This window comes from Naegleria gruberi (genome assembly GCF_000004985.1).
Source record: "Naegleria gruberi genomic scaffold NAEGRscaffold_53, whole genome shotgun sequence".
Lineage (NCBI taxonomy): Eukaryota > Heterolobosea > Eutetramitea > Acrasida > Naegleriidae > Naegleria > Naegleria gruberi.
Window position 1 is genome coordinate 178,546 of NW_003163274.1, and position 16,212 is coordinate 194,757.

General features: G+C 34.2%; 6 protein-coding genes across 6 annotated transcripts; 5 read left to right on the plus strand and 1 right to left on the minus strand.

The window, feature by feature from the left end:
• Positions 1-307: 307 nt before the first annotated feature.
• NAEGRDRAFT_52210 (uncharacterized protein) lies at positions 308-1,123 on the plus strand (the record flags this gene model as incomplete). The annotated part of the gene is made up of 2 exons (XM_002672419.1): positions 308-857; positions 918-1,123. The coding sequence occupies 2 exons, from the start codon at positions 308-310 to the stop codon at positions 1,121-1,123; spliced, it is 756 nt and encodes a 251-aa protein (XP_002672465.1).
• Positions 1,124-1,626: 503 nt separating this feature from the next.
• Positions 1,627-4,465, plus strand: NAEGRDRAFT_72444 (uncharacterized protein; the record flags this gene model as incomplete). The annotated part of the gene is made up of 4 exons (XM_002672420.1): positions 1,627-2,683; positions 2,731-3,238; positions 3,297-4,195; positions 4,245-4,465. The coding sequence occupies 4 exons, from the start codon at positions 1,627-1,629 to the stop codon at positions 4,463-4,465; spliced, it is 2,685 nt and encodes an 894-aa protein (XP_002672466.1).
• Positions 4,466-5,231: 766 nt separating this feature from the next.
• On the plus strand, positions 5,232-7,061 carry NAEGRDRAFT_81202 (aldehyde dehydrogenase 2 family; the record flags this gene model as incomplete). The annotated part of the gene is made up of 4 exons (XM_002672421.1): positions 5,232-5,807; positions 5,900-5,908; positions 5,958-6,773; positions 6,831-7,061. The coding sequence occupies 4 exons, from the start codon at positions 5,232-5,234 to the stop codon at positions 7,017-7,019; spliced, it is 1,590 nt and encodes a 529-aa protein (XP_002672467.1). The 3' UTR covers positions 7,020-7,061.
• An 88-nt stretch (positions 7,062-7,149) lies between these two features.
• Positions 7,150-10,699, plus strand: NAEGRDRAFT_72446 (uncharacterized protein; the record flags this gene model as incomplete). Its single annotated transcript, XM_002672422.1, has 3 exons — positions 7,150-9,713; positions 9,762-10,104; positions 10,154-10,699. The coding sequence occupies 3 exons, from the start codon at positions 7,150-7,152 to the stop codon at positions 10,697-10,699; spliced, it is 3,453 nt and encodes a 1,150-aa protein (XP_002672468.1).
• A 161-nt stretch (positions 10,700-10,860) lies between these two features.
• On the plus strand, positions 10,861-11,388 carry NAEGRDRAFT_72447 (uncharacterized protein; the record flags this gene model as incomplete). Its single annotated transcript, XM_002672423.1, has 1 exon — positions 10,861-11,388. One exon carries the CDS (start codon positions 10,861-10,863, stop codon positions 11,386-11,388), a length of 528 nt encoding a protein of 175 aa, XP_002672469.1.
• Positions 11,389-13,164: 1,776 nt separating this feature from the next.
• On the minus strand, positions 13,165-15,885 carry NAEGRDRAFT_52212 (uncharacterized protein; the record flags this gene model as incomplete). Its single annotated transcript, XM_002672490.1, has 1 exon — positions 13,165-15,885. The coding sequence occupies one exon, from the start codon at positions 15,883-15,885 to the stop codon at positions 13,165-13,167; it is 2,721 nt and encodes a 906-aa protein (XP_002672536.1).
• Positions 15,886-16,212: the final 327 nt, after the last annotated feature.

A 16,212-nucleotide genomic window follows, 5' to 3' on the forward strand; every position in this document is an offset into this window, starting at 1 on the left:
AACACGAATCAAGCACTTGGTTGGTTCAAAAAATGTTTCAATCGTAGCATGTGGATATTGAAGATTGCATGTGGATTTTAACTCATGAAGGTTGATTTAAATTGAAGAATTCACTTGCTAACTGAAAGGTGGTTCCATGGAGAGATGGCAATGTCAGTAACAATCTTAATTCGTGAAAATGTATCTGTGCTTTTATTTGTTGAATTCTTGTGAAAATTAGAACTGAAGAAAATCGTTCTAATTCTACTAGAAATTCGAACCGTTACATGTAATAAAACACAATTAAAAAATGAAGAGAAAGGGAGTCATGACTATTGGTGATTTGCTGAAAGCCAAACACAATGATCAAAAGCCAGAGCTGTCAATCCAAGAACCAAACAAGAAGAAACAAAAGATTATTGGCCGAACTCTTGGATCATTGACAGAAGAATCAAAACTTGTAACAATTCAACCAAGCAACAGCAAAGACAAAACACAACATCAATATAAAACTGAAATGCTTATCAATGATGAAAATGGAGCCCAAGTTTCATTCATTTCGAATTTTGTCTCGAAACCAGACTCGAAAGTACTCTTCAACAAGATTCTCTCCACTTGCACTTGGAAAACCAAAACTTATAATTATGGAGGGAAGGACGTGATATCACCTCGAGAATTTTGTGGCATTTCTTCTCAGAGTGAATGGAGCAAAATACCAGAGCTTATCTCTCTCAAGGAACGAATTGAAAAGTTCACAAATCACACCTTCACTTATTGTTTCATTAACAAGTACAAGGATGGAAATGATTCAATATATTGGCATTCAGATAAAGAGAAGGGACTCAAGAAGGGATGTCCAATCGTATCGATTTCTCTTGGTAGGTAAATCAATTATTGGCTTACTTGACATTACTTGAATTATTCATTTTCAACAATAGGCCAAGAAAGGGATTTTCAATTTAGACCAAAAATATCTAAGAATTCCAAGCAACAGAAGGATGGAAACATCATTGAAAAGAACCTTCCCGATGGTTCAATGGTTGTTATGAATTATGAAACTCAAGAATACTATGAACACTCCTTACCAAAAAGAAGAAATATTCACAACATTCGTCTGAATCTCACATTTCGAAATTACGTATAAATTTTTTCTCTTGACCTCTCTCAACCCTTAATAAATTACTTGACCGTAATGTTCTCTCTCGCTGAAGCATCTTTAACGCTCCGTAACGAACTCGCTTTTAGTGAGAAAATGTGCGAAGAATCAAGTACAAATATGTCTTTCTGTTTGCATTGGGAAAGTTTAAGCGCAACAACAGGAAGAGACCCGTTTTGAAATTCCTCACAGGATATCAATAATAGCAGACGCAATAAGCCAGCCTCGATTGAAAAATTCACTTTATGTGTGGTGATTTTTGCCCAGTATTTCAATAACATTGCCTCCAAGAAATAATCTACTTTGGTCGGCTATCGACTTTTTTGACCAAGCAGTTAATAAAGTCAACTATTGTTCTATGAGTGGTTCATCTCCAACAGAAAAAAAATTGAATAAGCCTCACTTCTCTTCATATTTATACAAGTATATGGAACGAATATTGTTTCCCGAACAAGAATAACTATTAAATTATTGTAGTATTAAAATCAAACATGACTAGGGTACATCCAATGGTTCCTCAGGGTTCTGATAAAGAGGTAACTGAATTACGCCACTCTTTCGACACACCAATTTCTAATGTGAGGAATATTCCACTTAGAGTGCTTCACGACTCGATGGAAGTTAAGGAAAACAGCAACAACCTACAACCACACACTTCGTTTCTTCACGAGGATTACACATCTCAACATGATTTTCAATCAGGATCAAATTTGAATGTATCTGGTAGGAATGGAGGCAAATTGAGTGGAGTAAAGAAGAAATATTCAATGAAACATCACTCTACTCATGAAACGAGTCATCTTAATATATCGATCAAAACATGTCTGATTGCATTGATTGCCTTTCTTGAAATTTTAACAGTCCTAACCTTGTCTAGTATATGGATTTCGTGTTTCCTTCCCTCCATGCTCAAGTGGGGGTCTTCAGTAAGAGAAAAGAGTTTTGATAACATTATACAATTCACAAGGTCCACATTGAAGGAACTGGCTCTGGTGACAGAAACAGAGAGGGAGCTGTTATCAGATAACTTTGACCCTTACAATACACAGCTTGTTGAAAAACACATGTTCAGACTATTCAAAAATGAGCTAGTGAGACATCCATCTCTACCTGTAACCTTGTATTTAGGTGACCACACACGATACAATTACGGTGTTATGCAAATGGATGAAAATACTTTGGCAGCTTTTAACATGGATTCATACTACTATTGTCAAGATTACCTGAATAATGATTTGTGCGTTAGAAACAACACACCTGATGAGGTATTGGGTGAGTTTGATATGACACCAATTTTGGAGGCTGCAAGTCAAGCACCTGGCGGGTCACGATTCACATTGAGTTATGCTGACATTTCATTGCCTAGTATCACATTCATCACATTACTATCAATGGTGAAAAATTCTACAAATCCTTCTGATTTTATCTTTTGGATTGGCTACGATGTCTCTGTTCAGTCTTTTTCAATATATCTGAACTCTATCACAAAGGATACTCCTGGAGCAATTGCCTTTACTATAGAAGTTATGACTGATTATCTTATATCGAGTAAGTCTCATCATTGAATTTTAACTGTTTCTGTAACTATTAAATAGATTACAATCCAGATGTATCTGTAGCATCTTGGGATGAAAATGAAGAGGAAACAAGAGTGACAGCTCGTACAGTAACTGATAATGGAACCAATCTCATTGCTGAACATGTTTACAAACTGTATCCAAATTTAACCGATATAACTTGTAATGAGAAAATATTGATGGAAGTAGATGGATACTATATTTCCATGTATCGATTATGTACTAATGAGAACATTGATTGGCTTATTGTTTTTGCTGAACCAACAATGAATTTTATGGAAGCAATCATTGTTGCTGTAAGCGCTGCTCTAGGTTCAAGTCTAGTTATCATTATTATTAGTATTGGTATCGGAGTTTACATTGCCTTCAAGATTATTCAGCCATTCTATGATTTGATATTTAACTTTAGTGAGGTTTCAGAAATGAAACTTGAAGGACTTTCTTTTGAGACGAGCGTTTTCAGAGAAGTTCAAATTCTTCAGGGACATTTTAAGGGGATGGTTGAAAAAATCAAACTCTATCGTTGGTAAGTTGGACGAGGTTTCACAATCAAATTCTAATTTTCATGTTAGCTTTATTCCAAGCCATTTAATTTCAAAGATTGATGGAGAAGGAGAGGATACAGAAAAGAGCAGAAAATCAAAAGAATCACAAAGTAAGAATAGCCTTTCTTTCGAGAAAAAGATTGAAACTTCAGACAGTTTTACAAGTATCGTCAGTATAAAGAAACCTCAGGTAGATACAATGGCAAGGTTTGCTCTTCATTTGGAGAGTAGAAGAGTTACCTTTGCATGTCTTCACATAGAGGGAATGGGTCGCTGTATCACAACAAGCTCCTACACAGAAATAGTCAGCATTTTGAGTGAAATATTCAAGTATGTGTACGATATTAGTAAATTGAGTGGAGGTTCTGTTGGAAACTTTGAAAGCGAAACTGTATTGATTTCATTCAATTCCAATGCAGAGACGTCTGCAGCAGAGAAGAAGGCAGTAGTGTTTGCATCACAAACAGTTAAAAAGCTAAATGGGTTGAGTACCCTTAAGAAATCAATCAGTGGAAGGTCGTCGGAAAAGCCAATTGTTTTCAGAGCATCTGTCCTGTCTCAATATTGTTGTTGCGGTAACTTGGGAACGAATGAATTTAAGAATTTCACGATTGTGGGAAGTTTCAAACAAAACTTGATCATGATGATTGAGCTGGCCCTTCGATTGAATATTGAACTTGTTGTAACAGAAGATATTCGTACCAAGACTAATATTGTCTTCCAACACCGATACGTAGATACATTACAATTCTTAACTGAGACGCAGTATGGACTTCCTGAGCTAGATATATCAATATTCAAAAATTGGGTTTTCTCTCAAGCTGTTGAATATGGCAACTTGAATGTTTCGATGGAAACAGCCAACAATTCCTTCCTTAAACAAAACACTGATGTCAACATTTACGAATATGGAGAATTTATGGAGATAAAAGATGATGGTAAGTTCAATAGATTCTCAATCAAGTTATTTATTTGGCAACATTAAAGAATGGATGTACGAATTGGAGGAAAAGAAGAAGAGAAATGAATGGCAGCCATACATTAATGCAACAAGTTTGTATTGGGAAAGGAAGTGTGATGAAGCAATTGCAATTCTGAATGAGTTCTTGGATAAATCAATAGAGAATGGAAAGGCTGACTTGCCAACCATTAATTTACTGGAAAAGATTAAGAGACAAATTGATAAGGAACAAGAAAGCACACAATAACTGGAAACAACTTTAGAATTCAAAAGAAACTATTTCATGTGTGATGATTAACACCGACAGGTAATTGAATACTTCTCTCAAACTAAAACAGAAAGCTAACAAACTAACATTAGTAAAGTTTATCTCTTTTTATTCAGCATTTTCACTTTCCTTATGCACATTTATTACAAATTGCCCTGAACAAACTCAGTTCCTCCAATCAACAACCTCACCTTGAGTTTACAATGACAATGTCGCTGTTTTGATCGAACCAAATTCAGTAATTTTGGTTGTCAAACAATTTTTCTCTCTCCATTATGCATACAACAAGGCTCTTGTAAACTCTGATTCTTATGTTCAAGTTGTGGCTCCGAGGCAAAAGAGATACGACCAAAGCATCACATAAAAAAAATCCTGTAACATAAAACAACAATAACTTGTAAACAATGTATGTTTTTTTAAATATTTGATCTAGGTGTTTGCTTACTGAGAGATCCTGATCTTGTGAATGGACAATTTTAATTTACTGATGATGATGATTCATATATTTGTGGTGGTAACCTATATGATCTTGCTTTGTCTGATGATGATATTTGGTTAATATGGCGAATTTTGTGTTTGGACCATTGTCAACCATATTTGCTCTTCTATACAACAAAAATCCATTCATATTCTATTTGTGTATGATGATGTTAATATTATCCTCCACCAATTCAATAATAATATATTAATAATATAATATTGATGGTATGATGATGATGATAAATTGTGTGATCAATGACCAAATATGAAACAGATGAAGAGATCCATTGTACAATTAGCCAAGGCTCAAACTAAGTCTACCACTGCTGCTGCCTTCTCCAACACCTTTGTTAATCAACAACGTACCAAGAAGGTTGATGTTAAGGTCAAGAAACTTTTCATTGGTGGTGAATTTGTTGAAGGAAAGGAAGGAAAGAAATTCTCTGTATACAATCCAGCAACTGAAGAAGAAATTTGTCAAATTTCCGAAGCCACTGCTGCTGATGTTGATGATGCAGTTCGTGTTGCTAGAAATACCTTTGAAAACGTCTGGAGAAATTATGCACCATCCCAACGTGTTCGTCTCATGAATAAGTGGGCTGATTTGATTGAAAGAGATGCTGATTATATTGCTGATTTAGAATGTATTGATAATGGTAAGCCACGTGATATGGTCAGAAATGTTGACATTTACTTGGTTCTCCAATGTATTAGATACTATGCTGGTTGGGCTGATAAGATTAACGGTAAGACCATTCCAGTTGACTCTGACTTCTTTGCCTACACTCAAAGAGAACCAGTTGGTGTTTGTGGTCAAATTGTTCCATGGAATTTCCCATTGGTTTGTTTCTTTTTAATTATTTTCTAATTATTTTAATTTTTTAATTTAATTTTTTTTTTAAATATTTTAATATTTTAATTAAATTTATCAAGTTGATGGCTGTAAGTAGAATAGTAAAGAATTATGAAATAATTAACACAAATTCTATAGACTTGGAAGTGGGCACCATGTTTGGCAACTGGTAACGTTTCCATTTTGAAGACTGCTGAACAAACTCCATTGTCTGCATTGTACGTTGCTAAATTGGCTCATGAAGCTGGATTCCCACCAGGAGTCATTCAAGTTTTGAGTGGTTTTGGTGAAACTGTTGGTAATGCATTGACTCATCACATGGATGTTGATAAGATTTCATTCACTGGTAGCACTGAAGTTGGTAAAAAGATTCTTGGAGCTTCTTCCAAGACTAATTTGAAGAGAGTTACTCTTGAACTCGGTGGTAAATCAGCATTGATTGTCATGGGTGATGTTAAGGATCGTGCCACTCTTGAAAAGGCTGTCAATATTGCCAATCAAGGTACCTTCTTCAATCAAGGTCAAGTTTGTACTTGTTCATCTCGTGTCTTTGTTGCCTCCAATATTTATGAAGATTTCTTGAAGATTTCTAAGGAACTTGCTGAAAAGAGAGTTGTTGGTAACCCATTCGATTCCAAGACTGAACAAGGTGCTCAAGTCAGTGAAGAACAATTCAACAAGATTATGAGCTACATTGAATATGGTAAGAATAATACTAGACTTGTCACTGGTGGTGAACGTGCCCATGCCAAGGGTTACTTTGTTAAGCCAACTGTCTTTGCTGATGTTGAAGATACTCATAAGATTGCTCAAGAAGAAATCTTTGGACCAGTTATGAGTGTTTTGAAGTTTGATCATGATAATGTTGAAGATGCTATCAGAAGAGCCAACAAGTCTGAATATGGTTTGGCTGCTGGTGTCATTACTCATGATCTCAACCAAGCTCACAGAGTTGTAAGTTTATTATTTTTAAATTTTTTCTAATTTTCACTAATTATCATTCATTTACAGACATCGGGTCTTAGAGCCGGAACTATTTGGGTAAACACATGGAATGCTTTCTTCAGTAATATTGAATTCGGTGGTTACAAGATGTCTGGTCAAGGTAGAGATTTGGGTGAACATGCTTTGGATGAATATACTGAAAATAAGTCTGTCATTACTCATATCCCAGGTTTGAAACGTCCATACAAGTTTTAAATTATTTTGAATAAATGGTATTGTAAAATCAAATATTCAAGCAATTCTATTTGGTTGTTTCGGAGTGTAAATAGTGTATAGAATTAACCCAAGAGCTCACTTGCCTTTTAAAGAAGAATAAGAAAAAACAATGCGAACACAAATACTCTGTATTTTTATTATTAATGCCATTCTCCTTGCCATCACAACACAAACAACTGTCCATTCACAAAATCCTCCTGAAAATCCTTCATGTACTTCACAATTTCTTGTGAATAATGAAATTTCAAAAGCTATGGAATATTTACAGTTCAATATGTTCATGATGATGACTTCGGAATTTGATGATCATCAACAGGATTTTTCATCGTCACAAGCGAGAAATGTGAAGAATTGCAGTTTGGCAAATCCGTGTGAAAATTTAACACAAATTCTCTCAGTACTGAACAAGACACTTGTGGAAGATAATTTTAACTTTTATAATCGGTCAACTGAGAGGCTGGTAGTTTTGAATATTAATTTATTGAATGATATTTTGGATACAACTGAACATTTTATTGAAACTCCAATAATTTCTGGTTTGAATTATATTTTCAAATTTAAGAGCGTATCAGATTCGGATAGAAATTTGATTCAATTGAAATGGAAGGGATCTTATGATCGATCCTATGTATTGACAAGACCAGATATTAAGTGGTTTTACTTTGAGAATGTGACACTTAATTTATTTAGATTGAATAATACGGATGTTGCAAATCTTGGTTTTTGTAATTGCTTAATTGTGGATACGTGGTTGAATTTTGTAACGAATAGAGATTTTTATATTGAAAAGAGTCAATTGATTAGATCAATTATTTATGCAACTACAAATTTGTGGTTCTATGACAGATCAGAAACCATTAAATATGGAGAATATTATGTGACAGGTTTGACAGCTATTTATAATAATAGTGAAATTCATGAAACACGACTCAGATGGACAGTCAGCAGTGTTACAAATCTAATAATTGAAAATTCATTATTTGAAGATTTTTTGGTGGAAATGACCTTCAAACAAGTGACAAATGTTCTCATTCGAAACTCCACCTTTATTCGTGATTATTTGGATTATAAGGAAGAGTCAGTGAATGCACTTCAAGGAAATTCATTTCGTGTTATTAATTGCACCTTTCAACATGCTTATTCATTCCTTTTTGTGAGATCTTATATTTTTGTTTCAATTGATAGCTCAATTGTTTCTAATAATCAGCTGATGAAGGAGAATTTAATTAGTGTTTTCTATGGGATTATTGCAATTCAGAGTTGTATCACTGTTATGGTTTCCAATTCTCAATTTTCAAACAATGAAGGTTATGAAAGAGCTTCTGCACTTTACTTGTCAGATGTCAATGTATTCCATGTGAGAAATTGCCAGTTCACTAACAATTCTGCCTCCAGCATCTTCTCAAATAGTTATCCTAATAGAATGTTTGATAATGATAAGTCTTATTACTGGTATACTGTTTCCAATTGCAAATTCGAAGGAAATACCTGTAACAAGGAAGGTTGTGGAATTTACATTTCTGACTCAATTGACCTGACAATTCAAAACAATATTTTCCTGAATAACACAGCTCAATATGGTGGAGCAGCTCTCTTTATCAAAATTGGAGCCAGAGCTGTAATTTTAAATAATTTATTTATTGGAAATAAGGTACTTTACAATAATTTATTACGACAACCTGCTAGTACTTTCTATTATGGAGGCGGAGGAGCTGTTTCTATAATTACTACTCAATTGGGACTTTCAGAAAGCAAACTATTGGCAAATACTTTCATTAATAACGAAGCTCTCTATGGTGGTTCATTATTTTTTGTTAGGGAATCTTTGGTGGAAATTTCCAATTCAACATTTATTGGAAATAAGGCAAAGAGAGGAGGAGCCATGTTTTACTATTCACCAAGTGTAGAACAAACTGAAATATTTGATAATGTGTTTAAGGAAAATGTTGCAGAAATTGGAAATGATTTATTGACAAGTGTCGTTGCTTTGGATTGGGATAATAGTACTGTACATCATGTCAAACCGGGTGATGCTATTTCATTGGATGTAAAGACATTCGAATTGGGTGGATTACTTATTCCAACAAATACTGAAAATTTCACAGTCTTTACTGATAACCCAAGTGTTTATTTGGATTTTTTACAGAACGAAACCTCATTTACAATATCCATGTATTTAATGGGTGATGTTACACCAAATTCCTATGGAAATTTCACACTATTCCTTGATAGCAATCCAGCAATTACCTTTTTTCATTATTCCATCAATTCATGTGGGGAAGGAAATGAATTGAGAGTAATTGGTAAGAATCAGATGGCCGTTTTGAAATGTGTGCCATCTCCTGCTAGCCTACTACCTCTAATTCTATCAGTTTCCATTCCAGTTGGTGTTTTTATTGCCATAGTGAGTGTTTTTATTGGAATAATTTTGGGCATGGTTGGAATTCCAAAAATTAATAATATAAAACGACGATTGAATCTATTGCAGGAAAAGGAGAGTGCCGAGCAGAGTGTTGAGCAGAAGATTATTGATAAGAAGGTGGTATTCAATATGAACGATGAAGGTGACTTTAAGGAGCCATTACTGAAAAACTATGAACTGGAAGATCCAATATTTCGTTTTATCATTTCTCCAAAGGATATTGACATTGTAAAGAAGGTAGCAGAAGGAGGGTATGTAGTTGTGTGTTTATTGTAACAATTCACTAACAATTTGATAAGAAATGGAGTGGTTTACAAGGGAACGTGGAAAGGAATTGAAGTTGCCATTAAGACTATTAAGGCAAAGAATGAAAGTAGAGACGATTTTGAGAATGAAATTTCACTTCTCGCCTCTATTAGAAATCCACATATTTTGAATTTTTATGGAGTTTGTGTGACGGAGAATGAAACATTTATGATTACAGAGTTTTTGGAGAATGGAAGTTTGGAGGGGATTATTTATTTGAGTAGGATTGGTCAATTCAAACTCTCATTCCATGAAAAATTGAGAATTTTATATGAAGTAGCTATTGGAATGGATTATTTACATTCGTTAACACCAAAAATTGTTCACAGAGATTTGGTAAGTTTCGAATTTTGAAAATCTGCCTCAAATTTACATTTTCTATTAGAAACCTGGGAATATTCTATTGGATAAGGATATGCATTGCAAAGTATGTGATTTTGGTCTTTCCAGAACTGTAAATCAAAATACCAATCACTCAATTACAAGAAATGTTGGTACATTATTCTACCTTAGCCCAGAAATGTTTGAAATTGATCAAACCAAAGTTGATCCTCACAATGTTTCTAAAATAGATACCTATAGTTTTGGAATAATCATGTGGGAACTTTTCTTTGAGCTAGCTCCATTCACTGAAAATAGGAAAACTGTTCGAATGTTACATGAAGATGAGAATTCTAACAATTTGAACACAATTAACATGTTACATTTGGTATCAAAGGGAAAGAGACCTTCCATTCCATTCGAATCTATAGAGGAAGTTAGAGAATGGTTACTTATTTATGAGGAGGATAAGAAATTCAAAGGAGCTAATATTGTTTTGGAATATTTTGAATTGACTAAACAGTGTTGGAGTGAACAGCCAAGTACTAGACCAGAATTTAATGTGATTGTCAAAAAACTTTACAATTTCATGGAAAGAATCAAGCAGTAAATTACTTTGAATCCACAACTTGCTGAGTGAACAATTAGTTTTGTAAACTATACGAGCTCAATAGTGAATGAATGAACTTGAATTCTAAAAATAAACTTCTTCATCTTTAAATTTTACGTTAAAACTCAAACTTGAAAAGAAAACAAAAAAAAATAACACAAATGTCGACCACCACCGCAACTACTTCTGACCCACCTGCTATTATAAACAACGCCACCCCTAGCCAATCTCCAACTCTTGAAATTACAATGACATTCAGAGCAGAGCCAAAGAAACGATCGATAAAACTTGAAGATCCTCAAAAAACATTTCACATGATGATTGTGTGGGATAAGACGAAACCAGAAAATCATCAATTGGAATATACTACCATTATGAATGATTTGAAAAAGTTACTCTCTGAAAATAATAATACCATCTATTTCATTCCTAGAATTGCTTGTACCAATTCGACGTATGGTGAGGTCGATGATTGGTTGACTGATTATATACTAAAGCTCAGAAATGAAAAGTCGTGGATTCATTGTGAAAAGGATCTTGATAGCAGAGTAGAGGGACAAGTTGGTGATTATAATTTGTTTGCACACATTTCGAGGAGAATGATTGAGGAGGGAAGTCCATTGAGGAATTCACTGTCTAATGTTGCTGGACAAGTAATCAAAATTAATATTGTAAACTATAAGAAGTAAATTAAGGAGAAGGAAAAAGAATCCTTTTCTTCATGTAGCACTTTGTAAAAGATAACACAGTTTAAACTTTACAAAAATATTTACAGTGCACTGTAGAATAAAAAAATCTTCAAAGATTTCACTGAAAATATGCCGAAATGCAAATGTTTAGCTTGTATACCCAACCAATGGGAATATCTGAAACAGAGACGCTGTTTACAAAAGCGAGTTATGCAACAAGAATTGTTTCCAATTCTGTGGACACATTAGATTAGAAATAGTTCCTTAAAGTATTATCACTACACTGGCAATGAAACATTTACTTCTCAAATATACTCCTTAAAGTCTTTTTGGCGTTTTACATTCCGGTTGTAAAACGAAACGGACTACCATTTAAGGAATCGAATAGTTTTCTAGTGGGACCTTCATAAAAACATTTAAACGCTTAAAATCTTGCAAAAGCGAAAAGAAACTGTTAAGAAAAATATGAAACTTTGTATCTTGCTTGTTGCTGCTCTTTGTTTAGTTTTTGGTTTCGTCCACTGTCAATGGAGTCAAAAGAATTACGACCAATTCCAATCCATGCATGTTCCTTTGCATGCAGATAATGCAAATTGGTTCAACCAATTCCAAGCTCCAAACTTTCTCTACACCCAAACCATTTTAGATTCCCTCATTGTTGATGTAAAGAATAATCAAGCTCTCGTTGCTTTACAATATCACACAGAGTTGGCTTTATTGAAAATCAACATGTTGAATGGTGCTTATCAATATGTGAATGTTTCTGCAGGTGAAATCCATGAAAACTTACATTATGTCTCCTCAGTAATTGATAGTAACAACTACTATTACATCTTGTTGGATAATGAGAAGGATAATAAGGCATATCTATTTAAGGTTAATGTTCTTGGAGTTGGTAAGAGTCAAGTGTCTTTCTTACCAATGGGAGGGGTAACTGCTATGGTTTACTCTGAAATGTTTGATTCCATTGTTATTAGCTCACACGATGGAGTTATTTCATTGGATTGTAAAACTCTTTCCCAAAATTGGAAATTGCAGTTGAAAGACCAATCAAAGATTCACTTGTTGACACAAGAACTCAACACTGAGTACATTTACATTTCCTTCATGGACAGTTTGGTCAGTAGAATCCATGTTGAGAATGGCAAAATCTCTGGACAAATCAAACTTCATAACGGTACCATTGCCTCTATCAGTAAGTTCAAGAACGATCCAAATGGATTCCTTGTTGCAACCATCACTAATGATGTGGAGATGACTGATTACATTGCCTTCTTCAATATTGATAAGCAAGTCTCTACTCAAAACAAATTGCTCGTTCAAAATATCAGAGGATCTTTCCATCAAGCTTATTGTAATCCTGCTATTGGTTTCTTCAATAATACTAAACAAGGTGGAGAATACAATGCTGTTGTTTCATGTGGATTGTTGCAAAGATCACCAATTTATACCACCAACTTTATATTGAGCTTGAAATTCACTGTAAACCAATTCAATGCTATTGACATGCATCAAATGTGGGAAAAGAAAGTTGATGAGGAGAACTTGCAATTTGTTGCTTACAATCAAGATTTGAATCAAATTGTAACCACTGATACTGAATATTTACTTGTTGATAGCGTTACTGGTAGAGTTCTCAAGACATTTAAATCTAACATCTTGAATAGTCCAAATGGTGTTAATGGATTCAAATATTTGACTGATAACAATGGAAAGATTTATGCCATTGGTGTTGACCCAAGTCAATTAATTTCGTTTGAATCTTTGTAATAAAAATTAGTGTTGTTCCTTTGGAAGCGCATGTCTTTTGTGTTTTTGTTTCTTTTCACTTTGATTCTTTAACTTTTTATCAATACGCTTCAAGTGTTCCACCAATTGTTGGTTAACGGCATTGTGGCTGATATTGTTTTCAACCCAAATACGTGCATTTCTACCCATCTTTTTAGATTCTTTTCTGTTGGCATAAACTTGTCTCAATAAATGCCTCAAGTGTCTAACCTTTGGTATAACGAATTCTTGATCAGGTTTTCTCTTTTCAATATCTATTAAGTATGAATTATTATCATTCATAAATTCTAATTGACCGCCATATCTTGTACCTATTGTTGGAAGACCCATAGACATAGCCTCAGCAAATGGTAGGCCGTAACCTTCACCACGAGTGGCAAGGACAAAGCAATCCATGAGATGGTACAATTGAGGCATGACAGTTGTTGGAATAACATGTGACATAATATTGACAAATGGAAGATCATCTTTGGTCAGCTCAGGATGTTTCATCAAGAAAGCTTGACGTACTTTGTCGATTTCCATTTCTACCACCTCTTCATCTCTTCCATTAGGATGCATAAAGATGTAAGTTTGAATATGTAGAGTTACATCCTTTACCTTTGCAAACTCTGAAAAGTAGGCATTGAGCAAGTATTCAGGACCCTTTCTTTCCTCATACTTGAACACAGAGAAGAAATGGTAATGGTTAGGTCTGTAATCCAATTGTTTAACAATCTTCTTCACTTGACTAACAGACAAGTATTTTGAATAGTTAGGGCTGTAAAATTCGATATCAACAGGTTCTGGAACCACAAAAATCTTATCTGGGTCAACACCATAGGTATTAATTAGAGGATCAACAAGAAAACTACTTGGAAGCCACAATTCATCAACATATTTCAAATTATGAATCCAAACTTCTGATAAAATTTCAGTTTCAGCCATACTTCTTCCAATCTTATATCTTGGAATACCTTCCAAATGAACCAATCCTTTGTAAGGATGTTGTTTTGGATAACGTTCAGGAGGTTTGTGTGAAATAAATATATCAATCATTGGGCTAACATATGTCTTGGAGATGAGACGATCCATAGCTTCAAATTTGAAGCTTTCTAAACCTAGACACATATCCTCTCTACCTGTGATGATTCTCAAATTAGGTACTCTTGATTCAATATCAAGATCAGTCACAAACTCCATAGTTTCAATAAACCACCCACTGCAACTTCCAGCACCAAAATCCCAAACAACAGAAAGATTTGTTTGGTTGTTAGGTCTTGATTGGCTGTTGATATTCATTACTTCCTTCATAGTATCCTTATACTTTTTAAGGAAACCTTTACGTTGGCCTTTAGAATAGGAATTGAATGGTATAAACTTGGAAGCTGTTTTTGGGGGCTTTTCAAACTTGTTAACTGCTTCAGTTTTTTCTGGTTGTTTCTTGTTCTTATTCTTCAGAGAGTTGAAGAATGCAAAAGAATCCTGTGATGTTTCTTCCTTGGCTTCAACTTTAGGAACAGAGTAAGGTACAATCACTGAAAAATCATTATAAGTAGCATCATGATTAAATATAACTTTCTTTTCCTTTTTAAATAATTCCAAGCATAATTGTAATTCGTTGAGGTCTCTTCCACCAAAATCATCAAGTCTTATCTCCTTAAATTCTGATTTCTTAATAAATGAACCAGCCAAACCAGTACAAAAACTGTATTGGTAAGTTTTGGAAGTTTTTGGAAGGGCAAAGTAGTTTCTTCCTCTCTTGTGATGGAATGGTGCAGGTATGTTGTCATCTCTTTTTGAGAGTCTGTAAGACATGCTATAAATGTTAAATGATACATCACTTTCACGTTTAACATCAGTATTATAGGTTGGTAATTGTGTATAAATGTCAATTGGATAGACTGAAAGGGATCCCATCACTGCTGCATCTGTATTGCATTTCAGTAATTTCAACTTGATATCAAATATTTCATAGCTTGTTAATTCTGGTTGAAGAATTGTAACAGAATGTGGTAAGAAGAAAATATAATCTCCACTTGATTTCTTCAATCCTGTTGTGAGTAATTCCAGTTCGTGCTTTAAATTTTCCACTTCAACTACTTGTTTTTGAACTGATCTCAAATGGGTTGGAATTACAGCTTGTCCCTTCGTTTTGAAAACAATCCATTCTATTGAAACACTCTTATCAAATGCTTGGTTTCTAATATAATTAAAATCAGACTCCCTTAAACTTGTAGTAACCAATATACTAATCTTTGTGTTTTTCAAAGGTGTTCCTAAAGGAGTTTGACATTCATGCAAACCACTTTTAGGAGTGTTAACTAAACTCCTTGATAATCCACTCTGATGATTTAATGTTGTGATCAAGGCCTTGTTTTCAATCACTGTTGAATGCTTTAGTTTTGAAAGTAAAATTAACATCATGAAGAATAATAAAAATCCCGATACAGCCAAAATCATTAATAACCTTCTACCACAACAACTTCCCTTCCTGACAAATCCCTCTCTTGTTGATGCAGAAGAATTCTTTTTCCTATTCAAACATGAACAAATTGATACTTTGGATTTTCTAATCGGAATTTGAGATACCGAAGAAGAACTGCTGAAGGATACTGATGGAGGTGGACCAGTAGTCGATATAGCATCCTCATCATACGCCATACTGCCCCCTTGCTGCTCACGAAGAGAAGATGAAGAATTAGTGTGCGTCAGATTTGGATTGCTCATTGTCGAACGCATTGATGATGAAGATGCACCCTGTGGTGAGGAGTACATTTTTTACTTTGAAAAAATCTGGATCATCTTTTGAGGAACGGAAAGGGAAAGGATTGAGCTCTGATCTTTGTTCATGAGCCTCTAGTGGAGAGTTAATTTCTCAAGGTAATTATCTCTTCTTAACCGGTAAGAAAGTGTGTAACACACTCAATATCAGTCAGTGTTGGCGCCAATTTTTCCTTAATTCTTTTTAAAAAAAAATAACCGAAGAAGGTTGATAGTAGAATAGAAAACATTCTTCTTGTATTATATCTAGTATCTTTTGAATATTATTATTGT